General features: G+C 58.4%; 1 protein-coding gene across 2 annotated transcripts in view; it reads left to right on the forward strand.

The window, feature by feature from the left end:
- The window catches only part of C3 (complement C3), a 33,621-nt gene continuing 11,404 nt past the window's right edge, over positions 1 to 22,217 (forward strand). The window contains exons 1-26 of one of the 2 annotated variants that reach the window (XM_075998215.1): positions 1 to 135; positions 1,064 to 1,253; positions 1,891 to 2,053; positions 2,818 to 2,888; positions 4,741 to 4,835; positions 4,940 to 5,022; positions 5,105 to 5,195; positions 5,369 to 5,471; positions 7,288 to 7,414; positions 7,575 to 7,690; positions 7,790 to 7,939; positions 9,040 to 9,249; positions 9,402 to 9,608; positions 9,695 to 9,853; positions 10,293 to 10,422; positions 10,681 to 10,752; positions 10,874 to 11,071; positions 12,105 to 12,282; positions 12,876 to 12,961; positions 16,177 to 16,319; positions 16,417 to 16,629; positions 19,839 to 19,905; positions 20,011 to 20,097; positions 20,819 to 21,022; positions 21,185 to 21,260; positions 21,597 to 21,756. In XM_075998215.1, the coding sequence (XP_075854330.1) occupies positions 65 to 135; positions 1,064 to 1,253; positions 1,891 to 2,053; positions 2,818 to 2,888; positions 4,741 to 4,835; positions 4,940 to 5,022; positions 5,105 to 5,195; positions 5,369 to 5,471; positions 7,288 to 7,414; positions 7,575 to 7,690; positions 7,790 to 7,939; positions 9,040 to 9,249; positions 9,402 to 9,608; positions 9,695 to 9,853; positions 10,293 to 10,422; positions 10,681 to 10,752; positions 10,874 to 11,071; positions 12,105 to 12,282; positions 12,876 to 12,961; positions 16,177 to 16,319; positions 16,417 to 16,629; positions 19,839 to 19,905; positions 20,011 to 20,097; positions 20,819 to 21,022; positions 21,185 to 21,260; positions 21,597 to 21,756 (3,450 nt within the window). In that variant the 5' untranslated portion in view covers positions 1 to 64. The remainder of the gene's footprint in view (positions 136 to 1,063; positions 1,254 to 1,890; positions 2,054 to 2,817; positions 2,889 to 4,740; positions 4,836 to 4,939; positions 5,023 to 5,104; positions 5,196 to 5,368; positions 5,472 to 7,287; positions 7,415 to 7,574; positions 7,691 to 7,789; positions 7,940 to 9,039; positions 9,250 to 9,401; positions 9,609 to 9,694; positions 9,854 to 10,292; positions 10,423 to 10,680; positions 10,753 to 10,873; positions 11,072 to 12,104; positions 12,283 to 12,875; positions 12,962 to 16,176; positions 16,320 to 16,416; positions 16,630 to 19,838; positions 19,906 to 20,010; positions 20,098 to 20,818; positions 21,023 to 21,184; positions 21,261 to 21,596; positions 21,757 to 22,217) is intronic. The other variant, XM_075998216.1, reaches the window with a different exon arrangement.

Consider the following 22,217-nt stretch of genomic DNA (forward strand, 5'->3'; position numbering starts at 1 on the left):
GCTGTTATTCAGTCCCTCCCCATCCATCCCCTCGGTCCCTCTGTCCCTCCACCGTCCCTGCACCATGGGGCCTGCCTCGGGTCCCAGCCTGCTGCTGCTGCTAACCTGCCTACCCCTGAGCCTGGGGAATCCCATGTGAGTCAAGGATTCTCTCCCGCCAATGGGGCTACTCCTAGAGCGGGAGCAGGCATTTGTGGGCACAGGTGCATGGGGGCGTTTGCAGATTCGGGGGTTAGCAGGTTGGGATGTTTATCAGTTTGGGCTGTCTGTGGGTTCGGGTGTTTCTGGGTTGGGTGTGTGTTCGAATCTAGGTATTGTGGGGTTGGGGGTTTGGAGTTGAGAATTGAGGTCGTCTGTTGGTTTAGGATGTGTGTGGAGTTTTGTGATTGTGTGCTTGGGTGGTTTGGAGGTTTGGAAGTTTGCCCTTTACAAGATTTGCGAGTTTGCAGTTTGAGAACTTAACTGATTTCACTGTAAGTTTGGAGATCGGGCACTTTGGGTTCATGGAGGGTTGGGGTGTTTGGATTTGGTTGTGTTTATTTATAGCATTGGAGCGTTAGAGGTTTAGGTTTAGGTTTAGGGGGCTTTAGGATTTGGGGTGGGTTTAGGCATGTAGAATTCGGGGTGTCTGAGGGTTTGCCTGTTTATGTATTTGGGGGTGTTTAAAGATGTAGAGGTTTAGGGCATTGGTGTGTGTGGTTTAGGCGATTGTGGGTTTGGAAGTCTGAAGACTTGCAGTTGCTGATCCTGGTTTTGAGGTTCAGGGTTTGGTGAGATCCGCAGCCCCTAGTTCTCCAAGTTTTCAAAGGCCAGGCCCAGCTGGCTGGCGCTGGGAGTCATGGCGGCTGGCGCCCTGCCCGTACGGACGAGGCGGTGTCCGGCCCGGAGAGGGACGCAGGTCTAGAGGGCGTTTGCTGGCGCCCCAGACGGTCACCGGATCCTCTCCAGGGCCGGAGACCGGGGCGCAGCGCCTGGGAACAGAGGCTCGGCCAGGCGCTGACCCCGGCGAGGGCCGCAGTGTCGCATGCCTGGGATGGCAGCTCGGCTCCGGTGCCCCCCACAGGTACTCCATAATCACCCCCAACGTACTGCGGCTGGACAGCGAGGAGACCCTGGTGCTGGAGGCCCACGATGCGCAAGGCGACGTTCCAGTCTCTGTCCTTGTCCAGGACTTCACCAAGAAGCAAACGCTGGCCAATGAGAAAACCGTACTGACCAGTGCCACCGGCTACCTGGGCACCGTCACCGTCAAGGTGGGCGCAGACTGGGAGGGGCGCTGCACACAGACACCCACAGCCACGCCCATCGCCCCCTTCAGAGCTCCTCCCCCTGTCTCCTCCCCTCTGCGTTTCGGCCCCTCCAAGCCCCGCCCCTTGCTGAGTCTTCCCCAAGTCCTCCCCCCGAGTCTCCTCCCCTTATAAGCTCCTCCCCTTATAAGCTCCTCCCCTTATTCCCCCGCCCCTTTCTAAGTCTTCCCCCCAAGTCCTCCCCCTGAGTATCCTCCCCTTATAAGCTCCTCCCCTTATGCCTCCGCCCCTTCTAAGCCCCGCCCCTTCTGAGTTTCCACCCCTTCCGAGCCCCACCCCTTTCTGAGTCTCCTCCCCTTTAAGCCCCTCCCTTCTCTGAGTCTCCGCCCATTTCTGGGTCCCCTCACCTGGCAGCCTGCTCCGGGTTTCTGAGTCCCCCTTCCTGCCGACCCTGCCCCGCTCGAGTCCTCCCTTCTCGGAGCTCCCTCTCGGCTCCCCCTCGGGGGGGGGGGTCCCCTAGAACTGGACAAACCAGGGGCGGGGGGTGAGGGGTCTCCGTTGCCAGGAGGCCCCCGAAGCGGGACGGCGGGCGCGCGGGCTCGGAGCGCACCCCCTGACCAGCGCCCGCCCGGCCCGTGCCTAGATCGAGGCCACCAAGGAGTTGAGGTCGGAAAAGGGGCGCAAGTTCGTGATCATCCGGGCGAGCTTCGGGCCCACCGTGGTGGAGAAGCCGGTGCTGGTGAGCCTGCAGAGCGGGTACCTGTTCATCCAGACGGACAAGACCATCTACACGCCCGGCTCCACGGGTGCGGAGGGGTGCGGGGTGCGGAGGGGGAGGAGCAGGATGCGGGAGGGGTGCGGGAGGGGTAGGGCCAGGATGCAGGAGGGGTGCAGGAGGGGGAGGGGTGTGGGAGGGGCAGGATGCGGGAGGGGTGCGGGAGGGGTGCGGGGTGAGGAGGGGGAGGAGCAGGATGCGGGAGGGGTGTGGGTTGGGGAGGGCCAGGATGCAGGAGGGGTGTGGGGTGCAGAGGGGGAGGGGCAGGATGCGGGACAGGGTGCAGGAGGGGGAGGGGTGCGGGAGGAGCAGGATGCGGGAGGGGTGCGGGAGGGGTAGGGCCAGGATGCAGGAGGGGTGTGGGAGGGGTAGGGCCAGGATGCAGGAGGGGTGCGGGAGGGGTAGGGCCAGGATGCAGGAGGGGTGCGGGAGGGGTAGGGCCAGGATGCAGGAGGGGTGCAGGAGGGGGAGGGGTGCGGGAGGGCCAGGATGCAGGAGGGGTGTGGGAGAGGTGCGGAGGGGGAGGGCCAGGATGCGGGCGGGGTGCGGGAGGGGGAGGGCCAGGATGCGGGAGGGGTGCGGGAGGGGGAGGGCCAGGATGCGGGAGGGGTGCAGGAGGGGGAGGGGTACGGGAGGGCCAGGATGCAGGAGGGGTGTGGGAGAGGTGCGGGTGCGGAGGGGCAGGGCCAGGATGCGGGAGGGGTGCGGGAGGGGAGGGGCAGGGTGCGGGAGGGGGAGGGGCGGGCGGGGGAGGGGCGGGGCTCACCAGGCCTCCTCGTCCCCCACCCCGTCCAGTTCGCTATCGGATCTTCACCGTGGACCACAAGCTGCTGCCGGTGGGCCGCACGGTGATGGTCAGCATCGAGGTACCAGCCGGGCCCAGAGGCGGCAGGGGCGGGCTCAGAGGGACAGGAGGGGACAGACGTTGAAGCAGAACTGGAAACGGCACAGCAGCAGAGGCCGGGGCAAGGGCTAGAGACACACAGGCCTGGGGGTGACGCGCAGACCCCGGGAGGCCAGGCGGATTCTCGTTTCGGATAAGCCCCTGGTCTTTCACCTCCCTGAGCCTCAGTTTCCTCCCCTGAACACTGGGATAATGGCAGATAATAATCCTGTCCATTTACCTATAGCCGCCAGAGGGCGCCTGTGAGCACCCGAGTCAGGGCTCGTCCCTCCTCTGCCCACAGCCCTCCATAGCTCCCACCTCCCTTGGAGTAAAAGTCCTCCTTGAGGTTCACCAGGCCCTGCCCCATCTCCTTTCCGCCCTCCCCGCCTCCCTCGCTCCCCATCGCTCACTGTTCTCCAGCCACATGGGCCTCCTGGCGGTGCCTCCAGCATGCCAGGCGCAGTCCTGCCCCAGGGCCTTTGCACAGGCTGTGTCCTCTTCTCCGAAAAGCCTCTTCTTCCAAATATCCGCACAGCTTGATCCCCCGCCTCCTTCCAACGTCACAACGTCTCCCTGAGCACCCTAGAAAGTTGCAAATACCCACCCCGAGCCCAGACAGACACACACACACCCCTCCTGTCTTCCTGCACATTCTGAAAATGGGACTTATTTCTTTGATAATTACCTCTCCTCTTGCCCTGCGCTCCAGCGAACCTAAACTCCATACGGGGAGGGATTTTTATCTGTTTGTTCAGGTCTTTTTTTTTTTTTTTTTTTTTTTTTTGAGACAGAGTCTCACTCTGTTGCCGGGGCTAGAGTGCCTTGGCGTCAGCCTCGCTCAAGGCAACCTCCAACTCCTGGGCTCAGGCGATCCTCCTGCCTCAGCCTCCCAAGTAGCTGGGACTATAGTCATGCGCCACCACGCCCGGCTAATTTTTTCTATATATATTTTAGTTGGCCAATTAATTTCTTTCTATTTATAGTAGAGACGGGGTCTCGCTCTTGCTCAGGCTGGTCTCGAACTCCTGGCCTGGGGCGATCCTCCCGCCTTGGCCTCCCAGAGTGCTGGGATCACAGGCGTGAGCCACCCCGCCCGGCCATCAGGGAGGGATTTTTATCAGTTGGTTCAGGGTCATATCCCCCGAACCCAGGGCCGTGCGTGGCATGCAGGGAGGCTCGGTAACCACAGGGCCAGGTGAGGGGCTGGGGCTGGGGCCATGGGACTGTCCTGAGGATTTACTGAAACCGTGTGACGGGGACCAGGCGAGTGACACATCCGGCTTCAGGGGCTGATGGGCAATTTCCCCATTTCTAAGAGGAACTAGAAAGCCACACCTTGCCGCGCTGTGTCCTGGTGTTTAGCTGTTGGCGACACACAAAACCACCTGTGCAGTGGGTCGAACCACGCTAGGCGGCTGTTCTCGTAGTCGAACGCGGACAGCGACCTGTGGTTTTTGTCCCATGCTTGGCACAAGGTCCGGCAGCAACTCGGCTGATACATGCTCATTAATCGCTGCTCTTCAGAGAGACTCTGATAATAGCAAACTCTCACCTATGGGAGCTATGTCCCAAGCCAGTGAGGAAGGTGCCACTATCATCTCCTTCTTTCTACACTGGCACACTGAGCACAGAGAGGTTAGGTAACTTGCCTAAGGTCACACAGCCTGTAAGTGGCACAGCACGGATCTGAACCTAGGCTGTCCGTCTACTGTCCCTGTAGTCATGGCGCAGAGGGAGTGGCCAGACAGGGGGAAGTCGGGGAGAGCCGGGAGGCTAAGCCTGGTCCCCGAAGGGCCACTGCATCCCACACCCCTCCTCCTGTCTCCTGGCAGAACCCGGAAGGCATTCCCGTCAAGCTGGACTCTTTCTCTTCTCACAACCAGTTTGGCATCTTGCCGTTGTCGTGGACCATCCCGGAGCTGGTTAAGTATGTCAGGCTCCTTAGGGGAGGGGTCCGGGGGTCCCCCAACCCAGGAGCGGGTTTGGGGGGCTGCGAGTCCTGGCCCGGCCACTCACCCACCCTCCCCGCAGCATGGGACAGTGGAAGATCCGAGCCTACTACGAAAATTCACCAAACCAGGTCTTCTCGGCTGAGTTTGAGGTGAAAGAGTACGGTAAGAGGGGGAGGGACCGGGGTGGGGGGACCCCGAGCGCGGGGCCCAGTGCTGGCCACGCCAACGCCGCCTCTCACCCCAGTGCTGCCCAGTTTCGAGGTCATACTGGAGCCTGCAGAGAAATTCTACTATATCTATGACCAGAATGGCCTGGGGGTCACCATCACAGCCAGGTAAGGCCAGGGGGGAGGGCCAGGGGAGGGCTATGGATGGGGCCAGGGGAGGCCAGGTGAGGGCCAGGGGTGTGGCCAGGTGAGGGGCTGGGTGGCATTGGGGTCTTCAGCCCCAGGCAGTAGAAGTTGGGAGAGACCGGGAGGGAGACTATGAAGCCCTCCTCGCCTCGCAGGTTCTTGTATGGGAAGAACGTGGATGGAGTCGCCTTTGTCATCTTCGGGGTCCAGGATGGGGACCAGAAGATTTCCCTGGCTGAGTCCCTCACCCGAGTCGAGGTACCTGGCAGAGGGCCCCTCTGAGTGCCCCGGCCACCTCCGAGCCCTGCCCGGTCCCCGCCGCCTCTGAGCCCTGCCCCGTCCCCGCCGCCTCTGAGCCCTGCCCCGTCCCCGCCGCCTCTGAGCCCTGCCCCATCCCCGCCACCTCTGAGCCCTGCCCGGTCCCCGCCATCTCTGAGCCCTGCCCCGTCCCCGCCGCCTCTGAGCCCTGCCCCGTCCCCGCCGTCTCTGAGCCCTGCCCCGTCCCCGCCGCCTCTGAGCCCTGCCCGGTCCCCGCCGTCTCTGAGCCCTGCCCCGTCCCCGCCGTCTCTGAGCCCTGCCCGGTCCCCGCCCTCTGTGAGCCCTGCCCGGTCCCCGCCGTCTCTGAGCCCTGCCCCGTCCCCGCCATCTCTGAGCCCTGCCCGGTCCCCGCCGCCTCTGAGCCCTGCCCCGTCCCCGCCATCTCTGAGCCCTGCCCGGTCCCCGCCCTCTGTGAGCCCTGCCCGGTCCCCGCCGCCTCTGAGCCCTGCCCGGTCCCCGCCGTCTCCGAGCCCTGCCCCGTCCCCGCCGCCTCTGAGCCCTGCCCCGTCCCCGCCATCTCTGAGCCCTGCCCGGTCCCCGCCCTCTGTGAGCCCTGCCCGGTCCCCGCCCTCTGTGAGCCCTGCCCGGTCCCCGCCGCCTCTGAGCCCTGCCCCGTCCCCGCCATCTCTGAGCCCTGCCCGGTCCCCGCCCTCTGTGAGCCCTGCCCGGTCCCCGCCCTCTGTGAGCCCTGCCCGGTCCCCGCCGTCTCCGAGCCCTGCCCCGTCCCCGCCGCCTCTGAGCCCTGCCCCGTCCCCGCCATCTCTGAGCCCTGCCCGGTCCCCGCCCTCTGTGAGCCCTGCCCCGTCCCCGCCGCCTCTGAGCCCTGCCCCGTCCCCGCCATCTCTGAGCCCTGCCCCGTCCCCGCCGCCTCTGAGCCCTGCCCCGTCCCCGCGGTCTCTGAGCCCTGCCCGGTCCCCGCCGCCTCCGAGCCCTGCGTGGTCCCCGCGGTCTCTGAGCCCTGCCCCGTCCCCGCCGCCTCTGAGCCCTGCCCGGTCCCCGCCGTCTCTGAGCCCTGCCCGGTCCCCGCCGTCTCTGAGCCCTGCCCGGTCCCCGCCGCCTCCGAGCCCTGCGGGGTCCCCGCCGTCTCTGAGCCCTGCCCGGTCCCCGCGGTCTCTGAGCCCTGCCCGGTCCCCGCCGCCTCTGAGCCCTGCCCGGTCCCCGCCGTCTCTGAGCCCTGCCCCGTCCCCGCCGTCTCTGAGCCCTGCCCCGTCCCCGCCGCCTCTGAGCCCTGCCCGGTCCCCGCCGTCTCTGAGCCCTGCCCGGTCCCCGCCGCCTCTGAGCCCTGCCCGGTCCCCGCCACCTCTGAGCCCTGCCCGGTCCCGCCACCTCTGAGCCCTGCCCGGTCCCCGCCGCCTCTGAGCCCTGCCCCGGTCCCGTCCGTCTCTGAGCCCTGCCCGGTCCCCGCCGCCTCTGAGCCCTGCCCCCGTCCCCGCCGCCTCTGAGCCCTGCCCCGTCCCCGCCGCCTCTGAGCCCTGCCCGGTCCCCGCCGTCTCTGAGCCCTGCCCGGTCCCCGCCGTCTCTGAGCCCTGCCCGGTCCCCGCCACCTCTGAGCCCTGCCGGGTCCCCGCCGCCTCTGAGCCCTGCCCGGTCCCGCCACCTCTGAGCCCTGCCCGGTCCCCGCCGTCTCTGAGCCCTGCCGGGTCCCCGCCGCCTCTGAGCCCTGCCCGGTCCCCGCCGCCTCTGAGCCCTGCCCGGTCCCCGCCGTCTCTGAGCCCTGCCCGGTCCCCGCCGCCTCTGAGCCGCCCGCCCCCCCCAGATCGAGGACGGCACCGGGGAGGCCGTGCTGCAGCGGAAGGTGCTGCTGGACGGGGTGCAGCCCTCGGGAGCCGACTCCCTGGTGGGCAAGTCCCTGTACGTGTCGGCCACCGTCATCCTGCACTCGGGTGAGCCCGGGACCCTCCGCGCGTCTGGGAAGGGAGGGCTGGCAGAGGAGGAAGCCAAGTCTGGGGGGGGAGGCCGGGAGTGAAGGCGGGGCCCAGTCTGGGGGCGAGGCCTGGTCCCGAGGGGTGGCCGGGAGCCCACCCTCACGGCCGGTCCCCTCAGGCAGCGACATGGTGCAGGCGGAGCGCAGCGGGATCCCCATCGTGACCTCCCCCTACCAGATCCACTTCACCAAGACGGCCAAGTACTTCAAACCAGCCATGCCCTTTGACCTCATGGTGAGACCCAGACCCGCGGGGCCCCAGTCCCCTCTCGCGGAGCCCTGGCCACAGCCCTGAATCCTCGCGAACCTCCGCCACCTGCCCCCGTGCACACAGGTGTACGTGACCAACCCCGACGGCTCCCCGGCGCGCCGCGTGCCCGTGGTGGTGCAGGGCCACGAGAACGTGGAGGCTCAGACCCAGGACGACGGCGTGGCCAAGCTCACCATCAACACGAAGGACACCCGGCAGCCGCTGAGCATCACGGTGGGCCTCGGCCTCCCGACCCCCGCCGGGAGGACGGTGGGAGGGGCCTGCGGGGGCGGTGGCCCTTTGCGTGAAGGGCTCCGGCCACTCGTGCGGAGATGTTTCCATCCGCATGGAGGCTTCTCCTCCACACAGGGGCTCCCGCGGTCTGCAGAGAGGGTCCCCACTGCGATAGCGACAGCGGGGCTCTTCCGCTGGAATGCATTGGTGCTCACATGCATTGGTGCTAGCATGCATTTGGTGCTCGGTGCATTGGTGCTCACGTGCATTGGTGCTCACATGCATTGGTGCTGGCATGCATCGGTGCTAGCATGCATTGGTGCTCATATGCATTGGTGCTCACATGCATTGGTGCAAAGCATGCATTGGTGCTCCAGTCTTCCTGCTCTCGCGGGCGCGGTGGGCAAGGTTCTCCCAGAGGCCGTGGCTGCGTTCCCTCTCTGGAGGGAAGCAGGCTCGTGTGCACACCGCAGGCGTCCCGGGTCCCTCCCCATCCCCCCTTGCTAGGAGATCTGCCTCACGCGGGCTCAGCATGTACACCAGTCTTCTGTGGCTGCGGGGACAAACGACCACCATTTGGTGACTTGACCCAACTTTATGAAGGGTCCCATCCTGAAATCCCTAACTTAATCCCATCTGTAAACAACCCCACCCCTCCTTTTTCTTTTTTTTGAGACAAAGTCTCCCTATGTTGCCCAGGCTAGAGTGAGTGCCGTGACGTCAGCCTAGCTCACAGCAACCTCCAACTCCTGGGCTCAAGCGATCCTCCTGCCTCAGCCTCCCGGGTAGCTGGGACTACAGGCATGCGCCACCATGCCCGGCTAATTTTTTCTATATATATTAGTTGGCCAATTAATTTCTTTCTATTTATAGTAGAGACGGGGTCTCGCTCTTGCTCAGGCTGGTCTTGAACTCCTGACCTTGAGCAATCCTCCCGCCTTGGCCTCCCAGAGTGCTGGGATGACAGGCGTGAGCCACCGAATCCGGCCTGTAAAACTCATTTTTGCCACATACTTCCAGGTCCCAGGGGTGAGGAGGTGGGGGTCTTTGGGGAGGGGTGGGGGTCGAAAGCGCTCGTCCCTCTTCTCCCCGGCGGCCAGGTGCGCACGAAGAAGGAGGGCATCTCGGACGCCGAGCAGGCCACCAACACCATGCAGGCGCAGCCCTACAGCCCCATGGGCAACTCCAACAACTACCTGCACCTCTCGGTGCCCCGCGTGGAGCTGAAGCCCGGCGAGACTCTCAACATCAACTTCCACCTGCGCGCCCACCCCAGCCTGGACGCCAGGATCCGCTACTACACCTACCTGGTCCGTGGCCACCTGGGGCCCTCAGCCGCTCCTCCTGGCTGCCCCCGCGCGCCCAGGGACACCCCCACCGCCCGCCGTCCCCATTCTTCCGAGATCCCCGCCCCCACTCCTGTCTGTCCCTCGCGGGAGCCTCATGCCGTCTTGTCCCCTAGATCATGAACAAAGGCAAGCTGCTGAAGGCGGGGCGCCAGGTGCACGAGCCCGGCCAGGACCTGGTGGTCCTGCCGCTGAGCGTCACGAAGGACTTCATTCCTTCCTTCCGCGTCGTGGCGTATTACACGATGCTCGGCACCAACGGCCAGAGGGAGGTGGTGGCGGACTCCGTGTGGGTGGACGTGAAGGACTCGTGCGTGGGCACGGTGAGCGCGCACCCCTCCCCCCCCCGCCTCCTTTCGCTCCTGGCAGCTCTGACCTGTCCCTCCTGCTTCCCCTCGCGTCCCCGCAGCTGGTGGTGAAGAGTGGCGGGAAGGACGACCGGAAGCCTACACCCGGGCAGCAGATAAGCCTCAAGATAGAGGGCGACGTGGGGGCCCGAGTGGGCCTGGTGGCCGTGGACAAGGGCGTGTTTGTGCTGAACAGCAAGAACAGGCTGACCCAGAGCAAGGTGCGCCTGCGTCCCGGGGCTGGGGAGGACACGGCAGTGGAGGGCGAGGGCCGGGGTCAGGGCGAGGAGGCGGGGACGGCCCGGAGAGGGCAGCCGGCCGGGGCTGTGCGCGGGTTGGACAGGTCGGTGGCCGGAGTTGAAGACAGAGGCGAGCATGCCCAGTGTCAGCTCGGGCACGGCCCCAGGGAGGCGCTGGGAGGGGCCTGGGGACAGACCTGAGGACGGGTTGCCGCTGGCTGGAGACAGGGCTGGGTGGGGAGGGGTTGAGGAGGAGGGCGGGGTGGGGGAGGGCTGGGGCGGAGGTGGCGGTGGGGGTGGGAGAGGTGGCCGAGCAGCAGCGTGGGGACATGAGGCGGGGTGCCCCGGTGCGGGAGGAGCCAGGCAGGCGGGCGTGGCGGGGAGCTGCAGGTGGCACGCCGGCCTGGCCTGTCCCCCGCAGATCTGGGACGTGGTGGAGAAGGCGGACATCGGCTGCACCCCGGGCAGCGGGAAGGACTACGCCGGCGTCTTCAGCGACGCGGGGCTGGCCTTCAAGACCAGCCTGGGCCAGGAGACGGCTCAGAGGGGAGGTGAGCACGCCACGGGCGGCTGGGGGCGGGGCCGGGGCCGGGGCGGGGGAGGGGCAGTGCCTCCCCCTCCCCCGTGCTGAGAGCCAGGCTCTGGGGTCCGGGGACCTGGATTCGAGTCCTGCCTCCACCACGTACTGGTGAATCGCTTCCGTCTGGGCCTCAGTTTCCCCCTCTGTCTAATGGGAACAAGAACACGCCCCCCGTCACGGCTATGCTAGGGGCCGCGTCCATGTCGCCCTTGCTCCGCCCGTCCCCCAGACCCCGAGTGCCCGAAGCCAGCCGCCCGCCGCCGCCGCTCCGTGCAGCTCATGGAGAAGCGGATGGACAAAGGTGGGGCGGCCGGAGGGGGAGGAGGGCCTGCCCGCGGGGAGGTCCCCCCGGGGGTCTGCCCCGCGCCCCTCCCGCTTCGAGCCCCCTGCTGAGGGCCTGTCGCGGGCCTGTGCTCCCGCAGCGGGCCGGTACCCCAAGGAGCTGCGCAAGTGCTGCGAGGACGGCATGCGGGAGAACCCCATGCGGTTCCCCTGCCAGCGCAGGGCCAAGTTCGTCATCCTGGGCGAGGCCTGCGTGAAGGCCTTCCTGGACTGCTGCGGCTACATCACCGAGCTCCGGCGGCAGCACGCGCGCCTCAGGCCGCTGGGCCTGGCCAGGAGTAGGTCACCCGCGCGGGGAGGGGGCAGGCGGGCGGCCTGCGTAGGGGAGGCTTCCCTGTCTGAGCGGGGAGGACGGTAGTACTGGAATCTTCCACTGGCTCACGCCTGTAATCCCAGCACCTTGGGAGGCCAAGGCGGGAGGGTCGCTGGAGCCCAGGAGTTTGACACCAGCCTGGGCAGCATAGCAAGACCCCATCTCTACAAAAAAATTTAAAAAATGAGCCGGGCTTGGTGGTGCTCACCTGTAGTCCCAGCTACTTGGGAGGCTGAGGCAGGAGGATCGCTTGAGCCCAGGAGTTGGAGGCTGCAGTGAGCTACAGTCACACCACTGCACTCCAGCCTGGGTGACTGAGTGAGACCCTGTCCCCCCCCCCCCAAAAAAAAAGTTACTACCCAAAGGCACTTTGATGGATTATTCCAGAGTAGGGGTGGATTTATGGGTGGAATTCCACCTACTTTATTGTTGTAGAGAATCCAGAATCCAGCTAAAATCTGCCCATCACGTTTGAGGAAAACGCAGCCAGGGTTGAGCCCTCATGCAATCCAACTGTCCAGTTGTTTTGGGGCAGTGTTTTGTTTTATTTTGTTTTTCAGACAGGGTCTCGCTCTGTTGCCCAGGCTGAGGACCAGAATGTCCTGTGTCTCAGGACTCCGAGCCTTTTAGGGGCACACACAAACACTTTCATTTCTTTAAAAACCAGAGGGGGAAAACATGAATATCACCCTCCCTGTGTTCTGCCTGTCTTTGTACCGGTACAACTGTGAAATATAATATATTTCTGTATATATATATACAGAATATATAACTGTAATTTTATTGTATTTATATTGTATATAAAACTGTAATTTTTTTTTCTTTTTTTAAATTTTTTTTAATTTTTTTATTATTTTTATTATTTTTTTTATTTATTTATTTTTTTTTTAGCCATTTTGTTTTTCTTATGGAGGAAGGTGCCCCAAAGGCCAGTGTGCCTGGGGGTGGGCGTGGGGGGGTTCAGGAAAAGCTCGTCGCAGCGTCAGGAATCTCTCCAGGGTACAGACAGGGTCTGAGGATGCTGCCGCCAGGACCGTCTCTAAACGCCCATCTAAACGCAGGCGACCTGGAAGAGGACATCATCCCAGAAGAGGACATCATTTCCAGAAGCCATTTCCCCGAGAGCTGGCTGTGGACGATGATTGACGGGGGACTCAAGGACAACCCGAAAGACGGGTGAGGCTGGGGTAACCCCCTGCCCACACTCAATCCACCCCGTGCGCCCGCAATCTCCCGTCTTTTCTGGAATGGCCGTGCCCCGTCACAGCCCAATCTAGAAAAATCAGGCCTTTTGTTACCTACCTGTGCCCACCCCCCATCCCCCTTCCAACCTGTCCCTTGGGCTTTTTCCACGCTGGCGCCCACTCCCCCCGCTAAATGTCTTTTTTTTTTTTTTTTTTTTTTTTTTTGAGACAGAGTCTCACTTTGTTGTCCAGGCTAGAGTGAGTGCCGTGGCATCAGCCTAGCTCACAGCAACCTCAAACTCCTGGGCTCAAGCGATCCTCCTGCCTCAGCCTCCCGAGTAGCTGGGACTACAGGCATGCGCCACCATGCCCGGCTAATTTTTTTTTCTAGATATATTAGTTGGCCAATTAGTTTCTTTCTATTTATAGTAGAGACGGGTCTCACTCTTGCTCAGGCTGGTTTCGAACTCCTGACCTCAGGCGATCCTCCTGCCTCGGCCTCCCAGGGTGCTGGGATTACAGGCGTGAGCCACCGCGCCCAGCCTAGATGTCTTCTTCTAATGCCCGGGTTTCTCCCCCACACAGACTGGCCTCCAAGATCATGAACGTGTTTCTGAAAGATTCCATCACCACTTGGGAGATCCTGGCGGTGAGCCTGTCGGACAAGAAAGGTGAGCGAGGGGGGTGGCTTGGCCCCAGGCAAGCAGGGACCCCCTAGGCCCCCTCGCTCTTTTCTCATTCCATCTCAACCCAATAGCTCACACTCTGCCCCTGGTCACAAAGCTAGACTATGGGGGGCAGCGTAGTCTCTAAAATTGGTGCTTTTATTAAAAAAAAAATACGCTTTATTTTTTAAAGTAAGTTTTAAAATCAAGGAGAAAAATCCTCGGCAAAATCGAGGAGAAAGTTCACATGCGTTCCCTGTCCCCCCCCCCTCCATGCACCCCCCCACTGTCAGCGTCCCCCACTAGCTGTGCATTGGTTACATTCAATGAACCTCCACGGCCACGTCGTCCTCACCCCAAGTTCGTGGTTCACATTAGGGCGACTCTTGGTGCTGCCCGTCCCACGGGTGGGGACCCGTGGATGATGAAATGCATCCAGCAGCATAGCTGTGGCGCAGAGCTGGTTGCCACTGGAGCTTTTCAGCGGTGGTGCCCGCATGAGGGTGGGCACAGCAACGAAGGGGGTACACGAGGGAGGCAGGATGGAATGCATGGCTGAAGCTTGGGAGGCCAGATCCGTGCAACAGGACAGAAAGCGGGCAGAGGGTGGGCCCTTTCCCGGGCACCTGTGCCCGCCTCCAGTAACCTGATGTGAGACCCCGATTGGCCGGGGTTAAGTAGGGGTAGTTGATTGACAGCAGGGCTGGGAGTAGGGCCAGGAGTCTGGGGCTCTGTCCTCAGGCACGGAAGTTAAGGGCGTGCCCAGTCGTCACAAACACTAGGATTCCAATGCACTGTTTTTTAAAAATCAAAGCGAATGCAAAAAAAAAAAAAAAAACTCCATGAGGAAGAAAATATCCAAATCTTAAATAAAGTCCAGTGTTGCACCAAGCCGTATTGGAGTCTGTGGCAGGAGGAAAACTGTGTACCCCAAATATATGTTTTGCATATATTTTAAAAGTTAATTTTTCCCAGAACATTTAAGTAGTTGAAAAGAGATTGAAACATTAAAAAGCAGGTGTATTAAAATTCACATCAAGTGTAAATATTCTATTTATACCCAAATCAGCACTTATTTATTATACTTTTATTTTGTTATAATTTATAATAATAATTTATCATTAAAATGCATTATACTTGTTATTGTTAACATATTATATAATATATTTTATTATATAACATTATATAACGTAAATTCCATATTAAAATATATTATTTATATAGAATATAAATAATATAATATAGAATAAATATAGAACAAATAATTTTATAAATATAGAATGTAGAGGGGCCAGGTGCTTGACAATACTGCCAAATACTTCTTCCAACTTAAAAAAAAATTGTAATTATAAATATAGAATGTAAATTTATAGAATATAAATAATAGAATATAGAATAAATATATATTTTGTGATATAATATAAATTTTGTAAATATAAATTATATATAATATATAATATAAATATAGTATAATATAAATATAAGAGATAATATGTAATATAATATACTATAGAATATATAAGATATATGCTATATCTTATAACATATAATAATAAAACATAAATATAAGATAAATATTAAAAATTATAAAATTATATATGCCATATACTATATCATTTATTATTAATTATATAGTTGTAATTATAACATAATTTATTATTACACATTTTATTTAAGCAAAACATATCCAAAGTAGTATCATTTCAACATTTTGTAAAAAGTTGCAAAACCACTATCCCACTAATAATAATGGCACTACAATAAATCTTGTAATAATTAATAATAATTTGTGAATGTACCAAAATCACTAATGATCTGTTTTACTAGGTCTTCGAAGTCTAGCGTATATTTTACACTCCAGGGCTTCTCACTCACGATGCTAGAGTTTCCTTGGGAATACTTTGACCTGTAGTTTAGGTGTCATGAAATTTACAGTTGAAAAGGCGAATTGTCATACTCAAGGTGTCGCCAACACACTTAATCATTTCCCAGCCACCGAATCAAGCCTCGCCTTTTAAAGGTGGAGATTCCAGCCACACGCCGTGGAAGGCACCCTCTGAGAACGTGGGGTTCAGAGGCGCTCTGTGCATTCACGATGAGCGCCCATTTCTTTCTTTCTTTTTTCTTTTTTTTTGAGACAGAGTCTCACTCTGTTACCCAGGCTAGAGTGAGTGCCGTGGCATCAGCCTAGCTCACAGCAACCTCACACTCCTGGGCTCAAGCGATCCTCCTGCCTCAGCCTCCCGAGTAGCTGGGACTACAGGCATGCGCCACCATGCCCAGCTAGTTTTTTCTATATATATTAGTTGGCCAATTAATTTCTTTCTATTTATAGTAGAGACGGGGGTCTCGCTCCTGCTCAGGCTGGTTTCGAACTCCTGACCTCGAGGAATCCTCCCACCTTGGCCTCCCAGAGAGCTGGGATTACAGGCGTGAGCCACCGAGCCCGGCCTGAGCACCCATTTCTAAGTTCCAATCTGAGTTAGATTAAATGCATGTGAGTAAAAATGCACCCAGTAAAAGCAAAAACCCAGGACGGGCGCGGTGGCTCACACCTGTAATCCTAGCTCTCTGGGAGGCCGAGGCGGGCGGATTGCTCGAGGTCAGGAGTTCCAAACTAGCTCTGAGCAAGAGCGAGACCCTGTCTGTACTATAAATAGAAAGAAATTAATTGCCCAACTAATATATCTAGAAAAAAAAATTAGCCGGGCATGGTGGCGCATGCCTGTAGTCCCAGCTACTCGGGAGGCTGAGGCAGGAGGATCCCTTGAGCCCAGGAGTTTGAGGTTGCTGTGAGCTAGGCTGACGCCACGGCACTCACTCTAGCCTGGGTAACAGAGTGAGACTCTGTCTCAAAAAAAAAAAAAGCAAAAACTCAGCTGTCCCTTGAGCTAGCCACCTTTGGAGTGCTGAGCACTGACAGAGCTGGGGCTGCCATGTGGGAGACGTGGCGTATCTTGGCGACCCTGCTTCCTCCCTCCCCATCTATGTCTGCGAAGAGAATCGAGATCATTAAGGGACAGTAGCCTCCTGCCCCGGCCACCGCTGGGCCTCCGCAGACAGGCCGGGCTAGGGGCAGCTCCCAGGTGGTGGAGGTGGGGGTGGGGACAGGGGAGAGCGAGACCCCGGGAGGGGCGGGGACTTGCAGCTGGCACGGGGCTCCGCGCGCTCTTCCCAGCCCCGTGGCCCTGGCGCTGCACGCTCTGTCTCCTCGCGGGCAGGGATCTGCGTGGCGGACCCCTACGAGGTGACAGTGATGCAGGACTTCTTCATCGACCTGCGGCTGCCCTACTCCGTGGTGCGCAACGAGCAGGTGGAAATCCGGGCGGTCCTCTACAACTACCGGGAGAAGGAGGAGCTCAAGGTGGGCCCCTGGCAGTGGCCAAGGCCGGGCGGCGGCCGGGAGGGGGCAGCCCGAGGTACGCCCCGTGTCACCCTCGCGCCCCATCTCTCCCTGCCAGGTGAGGGTGGAACTGCTCCACAACCCGGCCTTCTGCAGCCTGGCCACCGCCAAGAAGCGCCACCACCAGACGGTCACCATCAAGCCCAAGACCTCGCTGGCTATCCCCTACGTCATCGTGCCCCTGAAGGTTGGCCTGCAGGAGGTGGAGGTCAAGGCTGCCGTGTACAACCGCTTCATCAGCGACGGCGTCAAGAAGACCCTGAAGGTCGTGGTGAGTCCTCCAGGGAAGGCCCCGGGTCTCTCCGCACTGTTGACCCAAGTCGGAGACCCGGGCTCTGGGACGCACACAGTCGCCGTGCCCAGCTTAGGAAATGCAGAAGTCCTGGAAGTTCAGGAGCAGAGCTAGGGTCACGGTAAGGCGGGTGAGATGGCAACCCCAGGCACTGAATTATAGGGGGTGCCAAAAAGCTCAGTAATCAAGATCAGTGTTATCTTTTATATATTTTTTACATTTATTTTTATTTATTTTTTTATTTTTGAGACAGAGTCTCGCTTTGTTGCCCAGGCTAGAGTGAGTGCCGTGGCGTCAGCCTCGCTCATAGCAACCTCAAACTCCTGGGCTCAAGCGATCCTCCTGCCTCAGCCTCCCGAGTAGCTGGGACTACAGGCATGCGCCACCATGCCTGGCTCATTTTTTCTATATATATATTAGTTGGCCAATTAATTTCTTTCTATTTATAGTAGAGACGGGGGTCTCGCTCTTGCTCAGGCTGGTTTCGAACTCCTGACCTCGAGCAATCTGCCCGCCTCGGCCTCCCAGAGTGCTAGGATTACAGGCGTGAGCCACCGCGCCCGGCCACATTTTATTTTTTAATTGGTACATAATAATTATACATATTTATAGGGTACATAGTGATGCCTTAATACATATAATGTAAAGTGATCAGATTAGGGTAATTAGCATATCTATCATCTCACACATTTATCATTTCTTTGTGTTGGGAACATTCGATATAGTTGAAACTATATAATATATTATTGTTAACTATAGTCACCCTACAGTGGTGTAGAACACTAGAACTCATTCCTCCCATCCAGGTGTGACTTTGTATCCTTTAACAAATCTCCCGCTACCCTTCCCAGACTCCAGGATCCTCTGTTATACTTTTTACTTCTATGACATCAACGTTTTTTAGCTTCCACTTATGAGTGAAAACACGCAGCATTTAACTTTCTCTGCCTGGCTTATTTCCCTTAACCTAATGTCCTCCAGTTCCATCTGTGTTGCCTCGAACGACAGAATTTCATTCTTTTTTACGGCTGCATAGTATTCCACTGTGTATATACACCACATTTCTTTATGAAATCAATGATATTTTAACGCAATTTAAAAATTATCATCACTGCTGTGATTATTATGTTAAATGATATTTCCTCTTATTCCTTTTTATTTCAGTTTTTGTTGGGGCAAAATACACATGACATAAAAGCTAACATCTCAACCGTTTTTAATGGCACAGTTCAGTGGCATTAAAGACATTTGCATGCATACAGACTGAAAAAAAAAGAGACATTTCTGTTGCTGTGCAACCATTGCCACCCTCCATCTTCAGAATTCGTCTTGAAAAACTGATACTCTATACACTTTAAAGGAATGCTTTAAGAAATCAAGAGATTAATAACAAAAAAATCAACAGTGAACAATTATCAATATTTTATTTTATTTTATTTATTTATGTTTTTGAGACAGAGTCTCACTCTGTTGCCCAGGCTAGAGTGAGTGCCGTGGTGTCAGCCTAGCTCACAGCAACCTCAAACTCCTGGGCTCAAGCAATCCTCCTGCCTCAGCCTCCCGAGTAGCTGGGACTACAGGCATGCGCCACCATGCCCGGCTAATTTTTTCTATATATATTAGTTGGCCAATTCATTTCTTTCTATTTTTATAGTAGAGATGGGGTCTCGCTCAGGCTGGTTTTGAACTCCTGACCTTCAGCAATCAGCCCACCTCGGCCTCCCAGCGTGCTAGGATTACAGGCTTCTCCTAGCACGCTGGGAGGCCAAGGTGGGCTTCTCTCTTAAAAGAACAGTTGTAGGCCAGGCGCGGTGGCTCACGCCTGTAATCCTAGCACTCTGAGAGGCCGTGGCGGGCGGATTGCTCGAGGTCAGGAGTTCGAAACCAGCCTAAGCAAGAGCAAGACCCCGTCTCTACTATAAATAGAAAGAAATTAATTGCCCAACTAATATATATAGAAAAAATTAGCTGGGCATGGTGGCGCATGCCTGTAGTCCCAGCTACTCGGGAGGCTGAGGCAGGAGGATCGCTTGAGCCCAGGAGTTGGAGGTTGCTGTGAGCTAGGCTGATGCCACAGCACTCACTCTAGCCTGGGCAACAAAGCGAGACTCTGTCTCCAAATAAATAAATAAAATGAACCATAAAAAAAAAATACACGAAAACATACACTTAGGGACGCAGGCGTGTTTGCTTTTGTCTCTAATAGGAAAATGTCTCGGTACAGAGCTGGTGGGAGTGAAACCCGGGAATGTGTTGGCGCCAGTGGTGCCCAAGTCTTCCCAGCTCTGGGCTCACTGCTGTCGGTAGCTTGGAATCAGTTATGCTGGGGGTGTTTACACCACAGCAATTGGCAGTGCTACCAATCGGAGCCCTGCCTTCCTGGAGAGCTGGCTCTTACTCTTTTGTCAGGTTGTAATTGGAGGAAACTTACTCTCCAAAAGAAACTCTGGCTGTTATTACTAGGGGAAAGGAGAATTAAGTTCTGGGAAGGCAAAAACAGCAGCTGTCCACCATGGGAGGTTTTGTTTGTTTTTTTTTTTTTGTAGACACACATGAGGGCTTGACTTGCACTTTTAATATAATACCAGCTAACTGAGCGCTTACTGTGTGCCCGGCAGTGGGCTGAATCCTTTATGCACGTTCTTTTATTTGATGGAAACTCGGTTAAAAACACAGGCTCTGGAGCTGAACTGCCAGGTCCAAACTCAAACCCCGGTTCTGTTCTGCTAGCTGTGTGACCTTGGGCAAGTTACTTAACCTCTCTGGTCTCCCTCCTCATCTTTAAAAATGGGATCGGTAAGAGTAGTACCCGCCCCACTGGGTTATTGTGAGGATTAAGTGAGTTAACCCGAGTAAAGCCTCCAGGCACATGCGAAGATTTCTAAAGGGTTTCTGCTTTCGTTATTCATTTATAACTCTGTAATGGATTGGCACAGCGCACCGCATATGTGGTACAGGGTAGGCGTGTTTGTGTTGCCTCCCCCTTGTAAGGGAGGAAGATGAAGCACAGAGAGGTTGAGTAACTGACCCCTAGTCACACAGCTAGAAGGGGGTGGAGCCAGGTTCAGAGGCGTTGACGCCTGTGCTAGTGTAATTCTCATGAAGGTGCCATCCTGACCATCTGCCTGTCTATCTGTCCTTCTATTCACCCGACCCTTCCCGCCACCACCACCACCCCCACTGCGTAGCCGGAAGGAATCAGAGTCAACAAAACTGTGGCGGTTCGCACCCTGGATCCAGAACACCTGGGCAAAGGTGAGTGGGCTGCAGGACTTTCGCCACGCCCTGGGCGGGGTGGTGGCGGGCAGGGTGGAGGGAGGCGGGGCCGGGGCCATCGCTGTGTCTCTCGCTCACCTGCAGGGGGCGTGCAGAGAGAGGACATCCCTCCTGCAGACCTCAGTGACCAAGTCCCAGACACGGAGTCCGAGACCACTATTCTCCTGCAAGGTGACCCTGACCCTATGGGACCCAGGAAGGCACGGGGGACAAGGGGCGGGGGGGGGAACATGAGCCCTGGGAAGGGGTGACGGGAGCCGAGTTCCATCTAATTCCAGAGGTGTTTAACCATTGCACCTCCCTCCCCCCCCCCCCCCCCCCCCCCCCCCCCCCCCCGCTTCCTCTAGAGCAGCCGGTCTGTGATCTGTTCTGTAGCCGCCTGCAGGCACTTTGACTGCCAAATACGTTTCGGGCCAAAGCAATAGCGTTCAAGAGCAAATTCTGGAGCTCATCGCTTGGGAGGGAAGAAGGGGCTTTGCAACCTGGGAGCTCGAAGGCGGCTTTGGGGCAGGAGCCCTGGTTTGCTCCTGTGCGATCGGGGGCCTGATAGTATCCGCCTCCGAGGGTTGGTGTGAGGATTAAATGAGATACCAGGTGGTGTTCTTAGTTCCGAGCCTGGCAGCTGACATTAGGCATGATATGATATAAGTATTCGTGGATCTTGTTACCGGAATTATTTCACTACTCGGTGAAGCAAGAGACCCAGCCACCGGAAGGCCCCTGTGGAGCACAAGTCCCCCTCCCGCCAAATGCAGGACCCCCATCCCCCCACCCCAGTCTCACCCTCCCGGCCTTCACCTGCCCCTGACCGCTTTGGCCCCGAGCAGCCGGGGCCCTCTTCACTCCACGGTGGGTCACCTGGCTTGTGTACTGTCCTCCTGTCTGGCCGCAGGAACGCCAGTGGCCCAGATGGCAGAGGACGCCATTGACAGCGATCGGCTGAAGCATCTCATCGTGACCCCCTCGGGCTGCGGGGAGCAGAACATGATTGGCATGACGCCCACCGTCATCGCAGTGCACTACCTGGACCACACAGAGCAGTGGGAGAAATTTGGCTTGGAGAAGCGGCAGGAGGCCTTGGAGCTCATCAAAAAGGGTGGGTGTCCCCCCCCGCGCCTCTTGGGGGACCCCAGGGCCCGCTCTCGCAGCGCCTCTCATTGCATCCGTGTCCCCGCTTCTGTGCCCCCCACCTCCTCTCCCTGGGGTAACCCCTCTGCTCAGCCCCGGCTCCCCGGGGGACACTCTCTGTTCCCTGCAGGGTACACGCAGCAGCTGGCCTTTAAACAACCCAGCTCGGCCTACGCGGCCTTCCTGAACCGGGCCCCCAGCACCTGGTGAGTCTCCACCGTCGGCCTCTGCCTTGCGCCCCCTGAACAGGGCCCGGCCCCCAGCCAGGGGTGGGGGTCCCCTAGGCCAGCCTCGCCCAGACACGCTGGACCCCTCTGCTTGCAGGATGCGCTGGCTGAGTGTCCAGTGGTCACTGAGCATCATTTGGGCACCAACTGCACGCAGCAGCAGCTGGGCACCCCCCCCCCCCAGGAGCAGAGAAATGGGGCAAGCCCATCGGGCCAGGCCCCGCCCCTCTCTGCTCATTGGCTGGCTGGGGTGGCAGTCTCTGGATCTCCGAGCCGATTGGCTCACGCTCTGTGCCCGCCCCACCCCACCCCCAGGCTGACGGCCTACGTGGTCAAGGTCTTCTCTTTGGCCGCCAACCTCATTGCCATCGACGCGCAGGTCCTCTGCGGGGCCGTGAAGTGGCTGATCATGGAGAAACAGAAGCCCGACGGCGTCTTCCAGGAGGACGGGCCCGTGATCCACCAAGAAATGATCGTAAGAGACTGGGGTTCGGGGCACAGTGGGCAGGAGAAAGACTTCCTCCTGCTGCCACGACTCGGTTCGCTCTGTGGGGCTGGGGATGACCAGGGGGACAGGGAGACAAATGAGCCGGGGGTGTCCCTCCAAGGTTGCAGAGACAGAGACCCGTGGAGCCCGGTGCAAGGAGAAAATGCACGGCTCCTTGTTCGGACATTGTTAAGAATTTTCATCCCAGATGCAGAGGCTCCGGAATCCCCCCCGGTCACATCCAGCCTGTCCCCAGCCCCTGACCCCTCCCGCTGCCTGGACGGCGCAGGGGCCGTCCCTTGTCCCCACCGTCACTGCTGGCCCCCGGCCTGAGCGCCCCTGCCCTCCCGTTCGGACCTTGCATTCTGAAGCCACTGCGTGGTCATCCTCCCACGTGGCAGCCGCAGTGAATTTTTCAGATCCGATCGGATCAACCCTTAGACAGTCCC

Source organism: Microcebus murinus, chromosome 27 (genome assembly GCF_040939455.1).
Source record: "Microcebus murinus isolate Inina chromosome 27, M.murinus_Inina_mat1.0, whole genome shotgun sequence".
Taxonomy (NCBI): Eukaryota; Metazoa; Chordata; class Mammalia; order Primates; family Cheirogaleidae; genus Microcebus; species Microcebus murinus.